The following is a 20,141-nucleotide window of genomic DNA, read 5'->3' as shown; positions in this document are numbered from 1 at the left end:
AGTGTACTGTGCTACCATAAGGAAATTGAAGAAACAACTTCAGCATATTCATCGCCACAAAAATGCAAACGAACTTCTCCTTCTCCGTGACAATGCAGGGCCTCACACAAGTCTGTGCACCCAAGAGGAGCTCACAAAACCTCACTGGACTGTTCTTCGTCATCCATCCTATGGCCACGGTCTCGTACCTTCCGACTTCCATTTGTTTGGTCCAATAAAAAATGAACTCCGTGGAAAGCAGTATGTGGATGATGAGGAGGTTATTGGGGGTTGGGTTGGGTGGTTTGGGGGAAGAGACCAAACAGCGAGGTCATCGGTCTCATCGGATCAGGGAAGGATGGGGAAGGAAGTCGGCCGTGCCCATTCTAAGGAACCATCCCGGCATTTGCCTGGAGCGATTTAGGGAAATCACAGAAAACCTAAATGAGGATAGCCGGACGCGGGATTGAACCGTCGTCCTCCCGAACGCGAGTCCAGTGCGCTAACCACTGCGCCACCTCGCTCAGTAGGAGGTTATTGATGCAGAAAGACTTTGGCTCTGATGTTGACCGATATAGTGGTACCATGCATGAATAAGGCTGTTGCACTGAACAGAGATTATGTTGAAAAATTGGGTTTTGTAGTCAAAACAGTTGTGAATAATATGGTTTATTGGAATCCTGAAAAAAATCAAACTACTTTCAGAAAAAGAAATTGTTGCTTTTACTTACTGAAAGCCCATCATAATAATCCTGTATCATGAGTGGAACGGAAAATAAAATGGACCTATACACCACAACTGTTCACGAAGCATTACACAGCTGACATTCTCTTATCAGCACAAACTGTGCTTGGAGCTGGAGTTAGATTACGTGCATGTGAGGTGATAAGACATTTGTTGTCATTGTACTACGGTGTAGATTAAGCTCATGTTGTTGTTGTTGTTGTTGTTGTTGTTGTTGTTGTTGTGGTCTTCAGTCCTGAGACTGGTTTGATGTAGCTCTCCATGCTACTCTACCCTGTGCAAGCTTCTTCATCTCCCAGTACCTACAGCAGCCTACATCCTTCTGAATCTGCTTAGTGTATTCATCTCTTGGTCTCCCTCTACAATTTTTACCCTCCACGCTGCCCTCCAGTACTAAATTGGTGATCCCTTGATGCTTCAGAACATGTCCTACCAACCTATCCCTTCTTCTAGTCATGTTGTGCCACAAACTCCTCTTCTCCCCAATTCTATTCAAAACCTCCTCATTAGTTATGTGATCTACCCATCTAATCTTCAGCATTCTTCTGTAGCACCACATTTCAAAAGCTTCTATTCTCTTCTTGTCCAAACTATTTATCGTCCATGTTTCACTTCCATACATGGCTACACTCCATACAAATACTTTCAGAAACGACTTCCTGACACTTAAATCAATACTCGATGTTAACAAATTTCTCTTCTTCAGAAAGACTTTCCTCACCATTGCCAGTCTACATTTTATATCCTCTCTACTTCGACTATCATCAGTCATTTTGCTTCCCAAATAGCTAAACTCCTTTACTACTATAAGTGTCTCATTTCATAATCTAATTCCCTCAGCATCACCCGACTTAATTCGACTACATTCCATTATCCTCATTTTGCTTTTGTTGATGTTCATCTTATATTATCCTTTCAAGAGACTATCCATTCCGTTCAACTGCTCTTCCAAGTCCTTTGCTGTCTCCGACAGAATTACAATGTCATCAGCGAACCTCAAAGTTTTTATTTCTTCTCCATGGATTTTAATACCTACCCCGAACTTTTCTTTTGTTTCCTTTACTGCTTGATCAATATACAGATTGAATAGCATCGGGGAGAGGCTACACCCCTGTCTCACTCCCTTCCCAACCACTGCTTCCCTTTCATGCCCCTCAACTCTTATAACTGCCATTTGGTTTCTATACAAATTGTAAATAGCCTTTCGCTCCCTGTATTTTACCCCTGCCACCTTCAGAATTTGAAAGAGAGTATTCCAGTCAACATTGTCAAAATCTTTCTCTAAGTCTACAAATGATAGAAACATAGGTTTGCCTTTCCCTAATATTTTTCCTAAGATAAGTCATAGGGTCAGTATTGCCTCACGTGTTCCAACATTTCTACGGAATCCAAACTGATCTCCCCCGAGGTCAGCTTCTACCAGTTTTTCCATTTGTCTGTAAAGATTTCGCATTAGTATTTTGCAGCTGTGACTTATCACACTGATAGTTCGGTAATTTTCACATCTGTCAACACCTGCTTTCTTTGGGATTGGAATTATTATATTCTTCTTAAAGTCTGAGGGAATTTCGCCTGTCTCATACATCTTGATCACCAGATGGTAGAGTTTTGTCAGGACTGGCTCTCCCAAGGCTGTCAGTAGTTCAAATGGAATGTTGTCTACTCCCGGGGCCTTGTTTCGACTTAGATCTTTCAGTGCTCTGTCAAACTCTTCACGCAGTATCATATCTCCCATCTCATCTTCATCTACATCCTCTTCCATTTCCATGATATTGTCCTCAAGAACATCGCCCCTATATAGACACTCTATACACTCCTTCCACCTTTCTGCTTTCCCTTCTTTGCTCAGAACTGGGTTTCATTCTGAGCTCTTGATATTCATGCAAGTGGTTCTCTTTTCTCCAAAGGTCTCTCTAATTTTCCTGTAGGCAGTATCTATCTTACCCCTAGTGAGATAAGCCTCTACATCCTTATATTTGTCCTCTAGCCATCCCTGCTTAGCCATTTTGCACTTCCTGTCGATCTCATTTTTGAGACATTTGTATTCCTTTTTGCCTGCTTCACTTACTGCATTTTTGTATTTTCTCCTTTCATCATTTAAATTCAGTATCTCTTCTGTTACCCAAGGATTTCTACTAGCTCTCATCTTTTTACTTACTTGATCCTCTGCTGCCTTTACTATTTCATTCCTCAAAGCTACCCATTCTTCTTCTACTGTATTTCTCTCCCCCACTCCTGTAAATTGTTCCTTTATGCTCTCCCTCAAACTCTGTACAACCTCTGATTCTTTCAGTTTATCCAGGTCCCATCTCCTTAAATTCCCACCTTTTTGCAGTTTCTTCAGTTTTAATCTACAAGTTCATGTTACGATAAGTTTTATATTCATCCCCATCTACCTATCCAGCTCTGGACACAGTGTGAACTGGAGTGTTTCCACATATTCCATTGATTTTTATGGTACTCTGCATTTTGTTATGAGACTGGCATTTTTGCTTATGTTAGTTAATAAATCTCACAGAAATTCACGCACCCTGGCATTGATAATCATCCAAGACATAGAACATAAGTTGTCAATCTATGTCGGTTTACAATATATCAAAAATACTTCCATGTGAAAGGTAATAAGCCAACCTCCCACTACTGATATGTAATGAGTGCACTAACACTATTCTTGTGATACTGTCATATTAAACACACAACAAGAGCTCTAAAAGAACACAATACCTGTAATTAACCATCATTCCATAGGAATTATTTAAACCACGAGCAGTTAAGTCAGCTCTCCAATTAAGACGCCACATTACAGCCCCATTTCGGAGATGGAAATTTGCTGGAACAACAAAAAGTCCATTAACACCAAGACTGCTGCAAGGACTGCGTGTACAATGTTATACTACATTAGAGCTTACCACAATCACTTTTTGTCAATCATATTATAAATACACAGCCAGCCTGAATTTTCCATTCACAACAAAATTAAACAATAAACGTCAGGCTCCCCATCCTAGGAAGCAAAGAGCCCCCAAAATTAACTGATCCCAGTTAGAAACAACATCGGAGAGAAAAATCCTAGACTACACAGAACTCCCTATACACCAAGATGTAGCCCTAGAAACAGACTTAAATCCTGGTCACTTTTATGGAAAATCAGCAAAGACCTGCAGGGTTTGGTTGGTTGGTTAGTTAGTTAGTTAGTTAGTTACGTGTTCCATTGATCAATAGCATAGAAAAACCGTTATGATGTGTAACGTGTCAAATGCACAAGAAATGCGCAGAGGAAAGAAGTTTTTTTTCCCCCTTTCTTTTACATTATAGTGCTATACCTACATACACTCCTGGAAATTGAAATAAGAACACCGTGAATTCATTGTCCCAGGAAGGGGAAACTTTATTGACACATTCCTGGGGTCAGATACATCACATGATCACACTGACAGAACCACAGGCACATAGACACAGGCAACAGAGCATGCACAATGTCGGCACTAGTACAGTGTATATCCACCTTTCGCAGCAATGCAGGCTGCTATTCTCCCATGGAGACGATCGTAGAGATGCTGGATGTAGTCCTGTGGAACGGCTTGCCATGCCATTTCCACCTGGCGCCTCAGTTGGACCAGCGTTCGTGCTGGACGTGCAGACCGTGTGAGACGACGCTTCATCCAGTCCCAAACATGCTCAATGGGGGACAGATCCGGAGATCTTGCTGGCCAGGTTAGTTGACATACACCTTCTAGAGCACGTTGGGTGGCACGGGATACATGCGGACGTGCATTGTCCTGTTGGAACAGCAAGTTCCCTTGCCGGTCTAGGAATGGTAGAACGATGGGTTCGATGACGGTTTGGATGTACCGTGCACTATTCAGTGTCCCCTCGACGATCACCAGTGGTGTACGGCCAGTGTAGGAGATCGCTCCCCACACCATGATGCCGGGTGTTGGCCCTGTGTGCCTCGGTCGTATGCAGTCCTGATTGTGGCGCTTCACCTGCACGGCGCCAAACACGCATACGACCATCATTGGCACTAAGGCAGAAGCGACTCTCATCGCTGAAGACGACACGTCTCCATTCGTCCCTCCATTCACGCCTGTCGCGACACCACTGGAGGCGGGCTGCACGATGTTGGGGCATGAGCGGAAGACGGCCTAACGGTGTGCGGGACCGTAGCCCAGCTTCATGGAGACGGTTGCGAATGGTCCTCGCCGATACCCCAGGAGCAACAGTGTCCCTAATTTGCTGGGAAGTGGTGGTGCGGTCCCCTACGGCACTGCGTAGGATCCTACGGTCTTGGCGTACATCCGTGCGTCGCTGCGGTCCGGTCCCAGGTCGACGGGCACGTGCACCTTCCGCCGACCACTGGCGACAACATCGATGTACTGTGGAGACCTCACGCCCCACGTGTTGAGCAATTCGGCGGTACGTCCACCCGGCCTCCCGCATGCCCACTATACGCCCTCGCTCAAAGTCCGTCAACTGCACATACGGTTCACGTCCACGCTGTCGCGGCATGCTACCAGTGTTAAAGACTGTGATGGAGCTCCATATGCCACGGCAAACTGGCTGACACTGACGGCGGCGGTGCACAAATGCTGCGCATCTAGCGCCATTCGACGTCCAACACCGCGGTTCCTGGTGTGTCCACTGTGCCGTGCGTGTGATCATTGCTTGTACAGCCCTCTGGCAGTGTCCGGAGCAAGTATGGTGGGTCTGACACACCGGTGTCAATGTGTTCTTTTTTCCATTTCCAGGAGTGTATTTCTATTATCTATCCCATTCCCTTAAATGGCACAAAATGCATATATTATATCTCCAGATTTATTTACTCATATTCAACAATTCATCTATGGTATAGAAGGAGTTGTCAAGGAGGTATGATTTCAATTTGTTTTTGAAACTATTACTGCTGTCTGTCAAACATTTTATTCCATCTGGTAATTTATCAAAAAGTTTTATAGCAGCATATTGTACCCCTTTCTGTGCCAAAGATAGGTTAAGTAAAGGATAGTGTACAGATTTCTTTTTTCTGGTATTGCAATCATGAATGTCGCTGTTGAGTTTAAACTGGTCCATGTTGTTGAGAAAAAATTTCATTACTGAGTGAATGTAATGAGAAGCAGTTGTAAGAATTCCTAACCTTTTAAACAGACGCCTACAAGATGTGCGACTATGAACCCCACACATTATTCTAACCACTTTCTTTTGAGCAGTAAATACCTTTTGCCTAAGTGTTGAGTTGCCCCAAAATATTATTCTGTATGACATCAGAGAGTGGAAGTATGCAAAGTATGTTAGCTTACTAATTTCTACATCCTCAAAATTGGCAATTATTCTGATTGCAAAAGTTGCTGAACCTAGTCACTTTAGGAGTTCCAAAATATGAATTTTCCAATTAAGATTCTCATCTATTTGTACACCCAGAAACTTAGTATGCTCTACCCTGGCTACTGACTTCTGTTGATGTGTTATATTTATTGAAGGAACTCTACTTTTTCCAGCAGAAAATTGGATGTACTGTGTTTTTTCAAAGTTTAGAGCAAGACCATGTGCAGAGAACCAATTAATGACTTTTCCAAAGATCTTATTTGTATCATTTTCAATTGGACTTTCTCTTACTGGATTAATAATGATGCTTGTATCATCAGCAAACAGTATCAGTTCCTGTTTAAGATAGCAAGGGAGGTTGTTCACACATATCAAGAAGGGGACCCATAAGTGAACCCTGTGGAACATCTAATGTAATTTCACCCGAGTTAGATGAAGTGGCAAACTTATTTAAATCAGTTGACCCATATAAGGAAACTTTTTGCGTCCTGTTCTGTATGTATGTATGACTTAAACCACTCATATGCTATTCCATTTATACCACAGAACTGTAATTTCTGTAACATAATGTCATGGTTCAAACAATCAAATGCTTTGGACAAGTCACAGAAAATTCCTATTGGTGACATTTTACTATTTAAAGACTCTATTATGTGGACAGTGAAATTATATATTGCTGTCTCAGTGGAACAGCATTTTTGAAATCTGAACTGTGATTTACTACATATCCCATTATTGTTGAGATGGCTAACCACTCTTGAGTACATTACTTTCTCAAAGATTTATGAGAATGCTGTAAGCAAGGATACTGGCCGGTAATTATTGACATCTGTGGTTTCCCCCTTTTTGTAGAGAGGCCTGACTATGGCATATTTTAACCCATCTGGAAAAATAGCCTGAGTCAGTGATCCATTACATATGTGACTCAAAACATTAGCTGTAATTGCTCCACATTGTTTGAATAACTTGTTAGAGATGTCATCTACTCCAACAGAACATTTATTTTTCAACGATTTAATAATTTTACTTATTTCACAAGAGATTTTTAGATGAAACTTAATCTGACTAAAATTTTTCAAAACTGACTCTTCCATGTACTGCCTGGCTTTTTCTTTTGAACTATTCTCACCAATTTTTTCTCCTACACTTAAGAAGTGATTGTTAAATACATTGGCTACCTGTGTACTGTTGGCTAAAATGTTCTCATTCTCTTTAACAGTATCACTACCTACCCCAGTGGTTACTTTTCCTGTCTCCCTTCTAACAACATTCCATATTGATTTGATTTCATTGCTGGAGTTGTTAATTTCTTCTCTAACATATGTATTTCTTGATGTCCTTACAACTTTTCTCAGTATGTTACAATAATTTTTATAGTGTAAAACTACTTCTGGATCTTTACTAGTTCTTGCTGTCTCATCCAGTTTTCTTTTTCTTTCCGAAGACACTTTAATACCTGTAGTAATCCAAGGTTTCTTTGAAAAGTTTGTGGTGTTACATTTAGTAATTTTCTTTGGAAAACAATGTTCAAAAAGGGATATAAATTTATCAAGAAATATGCTGCATTTATCTTTTTATTTGGCTCATTATATACATCTCTCCAGTTAACATTTCTTAAGCTTTCTCTGAAGTGCTGTATAGATACCAGGATGAGTGACCTCAACACTTTCACTTACCGTATTTACTCGAATCTAAGCCGCACTCGAATCTAAGCCGCACCTGAATAATGAGACTCGAAATCAAGGGAAAAAAATTTCCCGAATCTGGGCTGCTCCTTAAGTTTGAGACTCGAAATTTAAGGTGAGAGAGTTGTTTTAGATCGCCCCTCCAAATCGAAACTAAGTTGGTCCAGTGTAACTTGAAACACAACTGAGGTCGAATGGATGAAGATACAGCTACAGTAGTTTGGTTCGAGTCGTAATCTTAACAGTTAAGCTTTACCAAGTAGCCATTGCTATGTGCTAGGTGCTCCATCCGTAGCTATACTGGTACCCTTCCTTTTTCACGTGCTTCGTCTGGTTTGAATCGATTGCTTATTTTGCTTTGATCTGTGCCGATCTCTTTGTTATAGGTGTTTACGTCACTCTAAGCTGAAAATGCATTATTTTACTGTGTCATGCATTGTTTGTCGCATTCTGATAATGAGTGTTTACGACCTGTCACCGCTCACGGCATGGCTTGCTTTTGTGCGCGCTACTGCCGCTTACAATAAAAAAAAAGAGAGGAATTGTCTCATAAGCGAAACAATGGCAAGAGACTGCTATTTGTTGTTACACTGCTGCTTTCTATGATAATGATCAACAAGAACCAAATAACAGGCTGCGTATGATAGAAGATGTTCTGAACGAGAGTTTAGCGAAAATTTTTCTCCGTTTGAAAACTTTGCAGATGCCTCTTTAGTACATTACATTCTGCACAGAAATTAGAGTCATCTTAGATGTAAAAATCTAGTCAGTTGTCGTGCTTCATTTCACTATTCAGCATAAGAATAATACGATTATAAACATGGCATGATATGTATATTCTTCCGCATTTGCTGTTGTCTGACTCTAGTTTCGTAGTTTATTAGGCAGACAGGATTTAAATGAGATAGCAGCAAAGACGAAAGAATACATGGCATAATGTTTACATTCTTCCATCTTTTCTTTTAATATATCTATTGACACGGAAGTTTTGGCGCCAGTATTTTTCTTTGTACCTGTAAAGCATGCCTGTGTAGCGTTACATATATTCGGTGGCAGAAGTTAGCTGTGGCGGCACCTACCAACATTTTTCAGAACTTCTGCTTACTTTGCACTCGATTCCAAGCTGCAGGCAGTTTTATGGATTACAAAAACTGGAAAAAAAGTGCGGCTTAGATTCGAGTAAATCCGATAATGGTTTCTGAAGTGTACACCCCGTTAGGTTTTGTAAGTTAAATCAGTTGTGCATCATGGTCAGATAATCCAAATGCCACAGGGAAAGCATTTGTTTGTTCTGCATCCTCTTGCTGTACAAATACATTATCTATTAGGGTTCTACTGTCCTGAGCTATACGTGTAGGGAAATTGATCACTGATTCTAAGCTATATGTTGTTAACAACACTTCTAGTTCACTTTTCCTATCAGACTTACTTAGAAAGTTTACATTAAAATCACCACAGATTAATAACTTCTTCTTTCTGTCTGACAGACAGCATAATAGAGAGTCAAACTTTTTTATGAATAGCTCCCAATCTCCTAGAGGAGACCTGTACACCGTTGCTAATATCAACACAACATTATCTAACACAAACCTCAAAGTGCTGATCTACACAAAATTTGCTTACTTTAACAGTTCCGTATTTATACCCTTGTTTTATGAAAATGGCAGCTCCTCCGATATTCATACTAGATCTACAAGTGTAAGATGCTAAATTATACCCATTTATACTGACACTTTCCATCCCCACAGCTACATGGGGTTCAGACAGACAGATTATATCAATCTCATTCTTAATTTTGAGATCATCTAAACACATTATCAGCTCATCTACTTTATTTTTTGTTCTCCTGATATTTTGGTGAAGTAAGTTGATACCACCCTTAGCTTTATCCATGTTTGCTGTGCATGAACTTTCTTTTCTTCTATTGTCCTCGGTTGTTGTCTGTCTGGAATTTGGCTTTAACCTAAAAAAACCTGTCTGCCTGGTCCCAATAACCACAGGGATCACCCCTTGTGTGACTGTGGCCCCCCTTACAGTATCTGCTAATAGAGAAGCTAACTCATCTTTCCCCTTCCTATTAAGGTGCAGGCCATGTGTTGTGTAACCCCACCTACCAATAGCATCAACTGGAACAACACTCATGTGAGACTTTGTCGGTGTCTGGAGCATCTCGTTCAGCTCAGTGTTAACAAGCCTTACAGCAGTGTTTACCCAGGGCTGATCATGGTGCTGAAAGACCTCCACAAACCGCACATTCGTGTGCTCAGTTTCTGCTCCTATTTTATCCAGGTCACTCCTAATACTGTATGTTGAATTCATAGCCAGGCTGTTTCCTGCTCCCCCAACTATAATTACCTGATCTTCCTTCTCAAAGTCCTTGCATAGCTGACCTAAGTTTTCTGTCACCTGGCTAAGGCTAGCACTTGGTTTCATAAAACTTGTGACCTGGTACTCTGTCCCTAATTTCTCCTGAAGCTGCTGGCCCACACCCCTCCCATGACTGCTACCTATAAGCAGAATTTTTCTTTTCCTGTTCTGGTTTGATCCCGACCTGTCTTTTTTCTTTAAGCTAGTATTCTGCTTCAACCTACATTCAACTGCATCTGAATGTGGCCGGCAGTCGCAAGTTTGTTTACATATTTAGGCGTAAATTTTGTACGAGCGTAGATATTTGTTTTTGACTAGACTTAGTGCTTCAAAGTTAAATTATTTCATGTATCTCATCCAGAATTTGAGTGGTTTCATTAAAAGTTTCTCAAACAAGCTTATAGGTTTGTTTACATTAGTGTTTAGGTATGTATTAGTACAGGTTACAAAACTATTGTGTTGTTGAAGTTATTTTCTACTTTTGTGTTACGTTTTACTATCAAACCATGTGTGACAAGTTGGTGGTTGCCATAGAAATTTGAAAGAGGGGATGTTCTGTATAGACTATATGTTGTGGTTTCATTGGGGTGAGTGCAGCGGAGAGGAAACGAGGGTAGATAATGAGGCTCTTCCATGGCAATGTAGACTATGTAGAAAGGACATAAAAATCATGGAACAAGAGGCAAAGATTTGTGCCCTTAAGACTGAATTAGAAATCACGAATTTGGTATTACGAAAACCAAGGCAGGAAAAGGACTTTGGGCACTGGGAAAAGGTAGCAAGCAAAGGGTGAAAAAGGGAAACAATTGACAAAACCTCTGAAATTCAGTTAGAAAATCAGTTTGGCTTGCTATCTGAAGTTGACTCGAAGACAGCTTGGAATCAACTATGAGCTGTAAGTGGATATAAGAACTGATACTTGGTGGACAACGCCAATACGAAGATCGATGGATTCCACCTCCCAAGCAAATTGTGGACAACTTTGAATTTCCTACCTGACAGTCCTAAACATGAGTGTGGGGAAATCCAATCAATGGACAAATTACTCATGTGTGACATGCATGATTATGAGGATGATCTGAAGGACCTAGAGAGACACTCCGATTCAGCCACAGAGGGACTCAATAATATCTGAAATATTGTATAGTATTACACGAACATAAACTAAAACTAAAATCCATCCGAACAGGCTTCGGAAGGCCCAATGGTATCAACCAGCCGCCATGTCATCCTCAGCCCACAGGCATCACTGGATGCGGATATAGAGGGGCATGCGGTCAGCACACCACTCTCCCTGCCGTATGTCAGTTTACCAGACCAGAGCTGCTACTTCTCAATCAAGTAGCTCCTCAGTTTGCCTCACAAGGGCTGTGTGCATTATACGAAAATAAGTACATAATATTATAACTCAGTATAGAGTTATCAGAATATTTCAGATAATACATAATGTGATGTATGCCTTTGTAAACACTGAATGAATGAATGAATGACTGAATAAATAAGTAAATAAATAAATAAATAAATAAATGGGCCCTATCCCACCTACTGGTATTAAATTGGTAGAAGGCAGACCTCTGAGTGAGCCTGTGGTGAAGACGGTATGCCAGAACATACTCTCCAGGGGTGTCCACTGTACGCCAATGTTGCTGACGTTGATCGGCAGCAACTCAGTCAACACAGATGGCTCGATGTCAAGGGAATACTGCACTGTGAGACAGAATGGCAAATCTTGGACAACACTGGTGATGCTATTTCAAGAAAGGCTTGGGTAGTTCATTACCATATCAATCAAGCCCTGTCTACAGTGCTATGAGAGGTTGTGACAGAAATCGTGAAGCAATGCAGTGAAAGCAGCTGAGGTCAACAGTTGGCTCAGAAGAACTACCAATTCTGCACGCTCGGTGACCGTAACACCAACAGAGAGATAAACAGCTCTGGGCTGTGTCTCGCCATCTATAAACAGGGTGACATGGGATGGCATGTGGCTGCTCTCCTTACCGGCAACAACAATGTTCCCTCGGAACAGGGGATCATCCCCTGCAACCAGGGAACCTTCAAATAATGGAAGCGGCAGATGCAACCACAACACCATCCACAGTGCCCAAGGAACTAGCAAGGCATGCCTATGAACCAGGGAACAATGGATTATATTATGGAATGTGACAGACAAGAACTGAAGTTGTTATAATAATAGATTTGGTAGTATGTGTAGTTTTTTTATAGCAAAAGTAGTTTCTTTAATTGTTTCATTACTTATTCATATTTATACTATTATTATTATTATTATTATCCACACCTGCAGTCCCGGTACACAATGAAATCTCTGTACCACAGTATCATAAGATGTTGCTAGAGGAGGAGGAGCCAAAACAAAATGGTGCAAACTGCTGATAAAGATGATTTCTTTAGCCATCTGGATTGGTCCTACACAATTACAACATATCTGCAGTTTCCACAAATGAACTATTGAATGACAGATACTTCACTCTATCACTGGGTTATGGTACCTCTAGCATCACACTATTGTACTTTGGTGGAGACACTTAGTGGGTGCCAGGACTGCAGATATTTACTGGCAAACAAACAAAAAATTAAATATGTAACTTTATTTTTTCAATTTTAACTCATCTGTAGAGGCCCAAGGTGGTTAAACTCTACAATGGCAGGGTTGAGGCGGTGGATCATTGTTATGATGATGACTGGAGGTCACTCACAGAAACATCATTATTAGGCATACATTTTACTGAAGAACAAACTGCAACACTAGTAACAATGCTCTGTGGTGGCAACACCACCCTGGGCACGGCTGAGGGCAGTGATTATGGCGGCACTGTTACGACAGGGGGCCAGCAGCTCATTATGATGCTACTCACTGGATGGGAATGCTGACACACAGAGGCCACAGCACGACGTATACTGCCTGGGCATGGCTCAAGGCTGAGCCGTGCTGGTACGTGTAGAAATCCACTGTGATTCTCACAGAGAAAGATAGCCTCTCATCAGTGTTGTCCACCTCTGCAAGTGGAGACATACTGCATCAGTATTTCCACCCACACATAGGTGTTCGAGCAGCTGCACCATCCTGATCTCAAGCATCTACCCTCCAGGGCAGAAGGATGGCTGTGACTGATGTGAGCCCACAGGTGGCTCACCGGCTCGAAGGCATTAAGTCCACAGTGGCAAACTTAGTGCCAGCAGTAGGCTTGCAGCTGTGGATGCCAACTCTCACAGCAGCTGCTTACCAGAAGATGTTGCCCCGTTGACTGGTGTACATGTACCCTTACAGATGGTGCCGCCAGACGGCGGCCACCTCAGCTAAAAATGATAGGTATTCGTACTAGTTTGGTGCCTACTTGTTTTGCTGAAGCACCACTTCCGACCACATATGCCAAAAAAAAAAAAAAGGCTGCTCACAGGTGTAGTAACTGCTCTGCCACAGCTGCAGTGGCCCTGCCTTCCTGCTGTAGCAACATTATTATATTGTTGATCACTGGTTTAGACCACCATGTGGATACTGACCAGTGGCACTGATGCATGTGACATAACAATGTTTTGATCTGTTTCACACGCACTCACTACCATAGTGTTTTGCAACAGCTGTGGCAGCATTGCTATTTTAGACAGTAGCGTCAAATAATAGTGCTGGCGCTACAGATTCTTCCATAGCTTCTTGGTAGGGCAAACTCATAATTACAAATGAAAACAACAGTATTATGGATGTTCTATAATATTAATCTATTTTGTTAACTGGTTTTCAGCTTACAAGGCCACCATCAGAATTTAACTAGCTATCATCATCAAAGAGGGTAAGATACTGATTAACAACACTGAAAAAGATGTTACACATTGAAAGTGAGGTAAAAACAAAGAGTAAAAGTTTTTGTACTTCACTGTCAATGTCTGACATCTTTTTCACTATTGTTCACCAGTATTTTACTCTCCTTGATAATGATAGTTAAAGTACAACAATTGCCTTGTAAGCCAAACACTGCTTAACAGTAGCTTTTGATTAATGTGTCAGTGACAAGTAGCTTGATGAAACTTTGACCATACATAGAAAGAACTGCTCAAGTATTGTACAGGAGGTAACTGACAGCAATATGCAGTCAGACAAAAAGAAATGACACTTATGGAAAGACAATAATTACAAAGAAGTCACCACAATGTATGGTGGTCCCCTGGACATTACAAAAGGCAGGACAGGGTTCTCAACAGGGTGTGTGATCGCCACGGACAGCAGTGCTTGCTTTTCAAGGTACTCCCTTGCTGGATACAAAGTTTGTTAGGAATTCTTGTGAAAGAGCTTTCCATTTCTCATCCAGCATGGTTGACAGCTGTTGGGTGGTTGTTGATGCATGTGGACATGCTGCAATACAACTAAACACATTCCACATTTGCTCGATGGGATTTAAGTTTGGAGAATGGGCGGGCCAGTCCATTCTCCAAATATCCCCCCATTCCAAGAGTTCCTCCACCTGCACTGTTTGATGCAGTTGTGCATTGTCATCCATAAAAATGAAGTCTGGAACGAATGCATCCTGGAAAGACACACATGGGGAAGTAGTATAGTGTTATAATAATGTCAACATGTGAGCGTATCATGCCCATTTGAGGTCAGTATGCCCATGGAACATTGTGTGTTCCCACACCATACCACATGGTCCGTCAAACTGATCATGTTGACAGAATTATATAGAATAATTTAAAAGAGCAGATAAGTTACTGAATAAATATTGTTCAGTAACTAACTCCATACTGAATCAACAGCCAAATGGGCAGGTTACGGAAGCATTAACAACTTCTCAGAAGTAAAGCACCTTAAGGCTGCTGAAAGGAGGATATGAAATTCGCTGCTACTGCCACTGGTTTCATCGCTGCTGAGATTTATGACATCCAGTAGTACATCGCTCGATTAAATCCACCATCTATGCACTTAACCACCAAAAATACACACCAACATAGTGTCACCGTACTGTCATTCAAACATTATGTGCTACCATGTTTATAACATATTTTAAAGGAGAATTTGCCTAACTTGTCGCCAAACCACACCACTATCTGTATGCTTAGATCAAATGTAGTTTGATGCGCTCGTGTACATTTACATTTTGCAAGCAGCAACATGATCTACAGTGGGAGGTCCCAGGCAGCAGTCATGAATTTCTGAACAGCTACAATGGAAAATCTCCACAAGAATATATTTTAACAGAATTCTCAAACAACAGCAATATTCCTGTGTGAGCAAAACACTGATGCATGAATTGCTTCCCTCTGACTGCCCATCTGTTCATTCCCAACAGAACAATGAACTTCATTTATATGGGAGACTTTGACGTAACTGAAATATAATGAATCCTAAAAGAGAACACAGAGTTAGCTAACTGTGACATATTACCTGTTCTTATTCATAACTGCTCTTGTATGTTTATGCAACTATTCAGAGCACATTGTTACTAAACATTAAAACTGGCTGTTAAGTTCCACAGTCCTACGAAAATATGCAAAATTTTAGCAATTAAAAACAAAAACTTGCACTGTATCATTGGAATATTTTAGCTCATTCATATTAATACACAGAAATATTAAGCTCAGCTTTTAAAACTTGTGTACCCTGGCAAATTTTAAGGAAAAACAGTAATTTTCTGTTTTAGTGAAGTTAGAAAAAGTACAACATATCTATCACAAATTTTAAAAAGCATACATAATGTAAAAAATGAGATACTTTATTTTGACAAAAAGTGTGAGATTCTTAACTATCTAAAATTCCCATACATGCAATCTAAATTGAAGGCATCAATAACTTTAAGATTTATGCATTGAGAAACTTACCAACACTATCAAATGCATACCCACGTCTTTTTTCCAAATACAGATAACGAGCACAATTACGCATGAGTGGAGCTTCCATCATCTCAACTAATGCGTGATTGTTCATCCATCCACCTGTTTTGCAAATGTTTCTCAGTTCTTCCCATATGTTCTCACACTTCAAATGTGATCGTAGCTCCTCAATTTCAGAAGGTGTGAAAATAGTTGAGGGCCCACTACCTATGTTTGAAAAATTGTAGCCATTATCACTCTAAAGCACACAAGCAATTAATGTATTACATAGTAAACACAGCTATTTAATTTAAACTCTCCACCATATGGGTAATTAAGTGAAAAAAATTCCTTAGCTTGCAGTTAAATGCTCATCCTTTATTATAACATGATTGATGTCAAGGCTTCTACCCTCATCATCAGACATATCTGTTTATATACTCCCATGTCATCACAAATGGTTGCACCAGAAGGTATGTTTTATAATGCTTAACTTATTATACCTACTGTTTAGATTTTGTTTCTGGTGCAAAAACAAGCGACAACATAAAAGCATGACACCCTTCCTCATTTCCAATTTTTGTTAAGCTATGGTGTAAACAAATTAACATCACCATGAGGTTACTCTCTACATGTTAGACAACATCACTGTATAGCTGTGGCTTGTCAGTTACTATACACATTGGTGATCTATGTACAGTCTTGATATTGACATAAGGGCTATTAATTTTACACATATGACAGTACAATTTATTATATCTTAATTGGAGTGCAGAAGAAAGCAGCTCATCTGGTGACAGAGGGTAATATTTTTAATTACGAGCTACATCGTATCTGCTAGTCAATCAGCAACCCAAAATTTTATGTTTTGTTTGTGATTATTTCATGACTAAGAACAACATGAGAATCCTAGTTATCATAACAGGTGCTTTCATGAAACTTCCTGGCAGATTAAAACTGTGTGCCGGACCGAGACTCGAACTTGGGACCTTTGCCTTTTGCGGGCAAGTGGTAGAGCACTTGCCCAAGAAAGGCAGAGGTCCCAAGTTCGAGTCTCGGTCTGGTACACAGTTTTAATCTGCCACGAAGTTTCATATCAGCGCCCACTCCGCTGCAGAGTGAAAATCTCATTCAAGTGCTTTCATGTTGCTAAAACCACACTCCAGCAGATGTCAGTATTGTACAAACTTCATACTAAATGTCATGAGCAACCCTTTGTTGGAATTGCAATTCCAACAATGTAATAAAAACAATTGTATTATCATATACAGACTTTACACTATGCATGGATTCATTGTGACATCTTTAACATCTCTCACATGATGAAGGGGATATTTGCAAAATGGCAAAACTCAATGTCTTCATTCTGCTACTGTGCTGTCACTGCATTCATTGTTAAAGAGGAAAAATCTGCTGCTGACATTCAGCTCAGACTTCTGCATGCACACAGAAATGTGTGCATGGGTCCTGCAACATTATAATATGGATGGAACATTTCAAATCTGGAAACATGATCATCCACAATGGGCCCCGTAGCTGTTTCTCGAAGTTCCTCCATGGTACACACAAAGGAAAGAGTTGAAGAGTTCATTAGAGAAACCCTATGTGTCACTGTGAACGAAATCAGATCAAGACTTGCAATAGGATATAGTTCAGACCATGAAATGATTCAAAGATTGGTTACTGAAAAGTTTGTGCCTGTTTACTGACCGAAGGCCACGAACTTTAGAGAAGAATCATCACTCAATGCCATTTTCAGAGATTTTGAAATCAAAGAGATAACCTTTTGATGAGCATTATCAGAGGCAATGAAAGCTGGTTCCACCATTATGAGCCTGAAACAAAAAACCAGAATATGGAATGGCACTATTTGTAATTGCTGTCAAAAGATAAAACGAGGGCAGTGCGATCTGGTCAGAAAGTTATGGGTAGTGTCATCTGGAATGCACAGGGTTGCATTCTGGTTGATTTTCTTCAACTTGGACAGACCACAAATGCTGTCATTTACATACATACACATTTGAAGCTATGTCTTGCACGGCACAGTAAATGTCCCAGAATGAAGGTCCTCCTACAGCCTATTATACATGGTCTCACTGTGGAGAAAATTAGAACATTTGGTTGGAAAAGTCTTTTGCACCCTCTCTACAGTCCCAACCTTGTAGCCACTACCATCATATTGGCACTGTGAAAGAAAAACTGCAAGGCCAAAACTACATGAAAGTACTGCATCAGTGTCTTTGAGAAGCTAGGATGAGCTTCTACCAGGGGGGAATTATCAGGCTTGCAGAAGGAAAAATGTGTGCAAAAAAAAATGGAGCTATATCAGAAAGTGGCAACAAATCTGCAGACTAAGATGATGTATATGATTTATCTAAAAACTAAAAAAATAATATTCATAAGAATCAGTTGCTCATAACTTTTATTATATATCCCTCATAACACCTGCATTCTTGTCACAGTTTTTTCCTGTTAAATGTGTATAATGGCTCATTACAATAACTTTTGCGAAACTGTAACACACAAAAGAATGGCCCTGAATAAATTCAAATTTAGATGATTTGCAGACCAGAACAGTGTACTGGCAATAGCTGGTTAAGACTGTAAAAGTCTGACAGGTTATAAAGGAGAGGCAAGCCACTAACACCCTGAGTTGAGAGGGCAATGGGGAAACAAAGATGATAGGGGAGGAGTCTGAAAAGTAGTATGTCTCCCATCATCCTCACAACAGATAGGTCTTGATTTCTTTCGCAAGAAAGAAATTGACAGTTTGGACAGCTAGATACCTGTACCTGGAATTTCACCTACTGAATGCAAGAACTGGCCAGCTATTCGGTCTCTCTATAATTTTAGTTTTGCAAAATAAAGCTCATTGCCAGTATTTGGGAAATCTTATGCTTCAGCATATGATAAAGGTAGACAGATAAATAGAAATACTTTTCATTCCATGGAACTATAGTGAGGGAATCCTCAAGAATGTAGAACATGTCATGAAAACAAAAAGAGATAATACATACTTAAAAAAGAAAATTCATGCTTATTTGCCTTTCACTGATCCTAGGTAAAATGGTCCTCAAGGATATGAATTAAGTAAAAAACATCTGAAAACAATTTTCACTTTTATTTACATACACTGACGTATGAGGCATGTTTAGAAAGGAAGTGTGCTGTGACCATAATGAGTTTTTTTCTTCTATTTTTTTTACTGGCAACAATGAGTGGTAGGGGGGGATTCCCTGATCTCACTGAGCATCACAGAAACACTGTAGTACATAAACTCATGTTGTTGTGTCTAACTGCATGAAAGACAAAGGTAAGAAACCTTGCCAAGTGAGAGTCAGATGCTGTTCCCCATTTCTTACTCAAAAAAAAATAACAACCTACCAAATTTTTTGTGTGAATCAATACAGTTTAAAGCAAAGGTGTTACAAACACAATGAGCATGTTTAAGTGGTATAGAACTGTGTTCAAGATGGGTCCCAACACAGCTAACAGAGCTGCATGAGAAAAATAGGATCAATAGTTCCTGCCAAGTTTCTTGAGCAACTTGATTTGGAAGATGTGGATTTACTGTGTCCTACTAAGACTAGAGATGAAACAAGGGTGGCTCATTACATGTCTGAGACAAAAAGACAGCTGTTACTGTGGCTACACACCAATACCCATCTGTCAAAAAATTCAAAACCTCAATTTCTGGCAAAAAAATTATGGCCTTAGTGCTTTAGAACGAAAAAGGCATCATTTTGGATGAATTTCTGACTCAGAGGGAGACCATCAGTTCACAATGATATTGTGAGACCCTACAAAAACTTAAAAGGAGCATTCAAAACAAAAGGAAGGGAATGCTGATGAGAGAAGTCTGCCTGTTCCACAACAAAGCCCGTCCTCACACAGCCTTAGCCACCAAGGTGCTCTTGGACGCATTTGGTTGGGATGTTTCGAACCAGCCCCCCTATTCCTCTGACTTGGTGAAGACACACACATTTGGAATTACACTCCTGGAAATGGAAAAAAGAACACATTGACACCGGTGTGACAGACCCACCATACTTGCTCCGGACACTGCGAGAGGGCTGTACAAGCAATGATCACACGCACGGCACAGCGGACACACCAGGAACCGTGGTGTTGGCCGTCGAATGGCGCTAGCTGCGCAGCATTTGTGCACCGCCGCCGTCAGTGTCAGCCAGTTTGCCGTGGCATATGGAGCTCCATCGCAGTCT

The 20,141-nt window shown here is 40.6% G+C and overlaps 1 protein-coding gene across 3 annotated transcripts in view; it reads right to left on the bottom strand.

The window, feature by feature from the left end:
- LOC126469746 (malonyl-CoA decarboxylase, mitochondrial-like) overlaps positions 1–20,141 on the bottom strand; it is a 91,882-nt gene that overhangs the window by 19,614 nt on the left and 52,127 nt on the right. For all 3 annotated transcript variants that reach the window (XM_050096960.1, XM_050096959.1, XM_050096957.1), the window contains 2 exons: positions 15,928–16,146; positions 3,449–3,554 (listed from right to left, as the gene is read on the bottom strand). In XM_050096960.1, the coding sequence (XP_049952917.1) occupies positions 3,449–3,554; positions 15,928–16,146 (325 nt within the window). The remainder of the gene's footprint in view (positions 1–3,448; positions 3,555–15,927; positions 16,147–20,141) is intronic.

Source organism: Schistocerca serialis, chromosome 3, assembly GCF_023864345.2.
Source record: "Schistocerca serialis cubense isolate TAMUIC-IGC-003099 chromosome 3, iqSchSeri2.2, whole genome shotgun sequence".
NCBI classification, from domain to species: domain Eukaryota; kingdom Metazoa; phylum Arthropoda; class Insecta; order Orthoptera; family Acrididae; genus Schistocerca; species Schistocerca serialis.
Note: the sequence above shows the minus strand (reverse complement) of the source record. Positions and strands in the feature narration are given on the sequence as shown.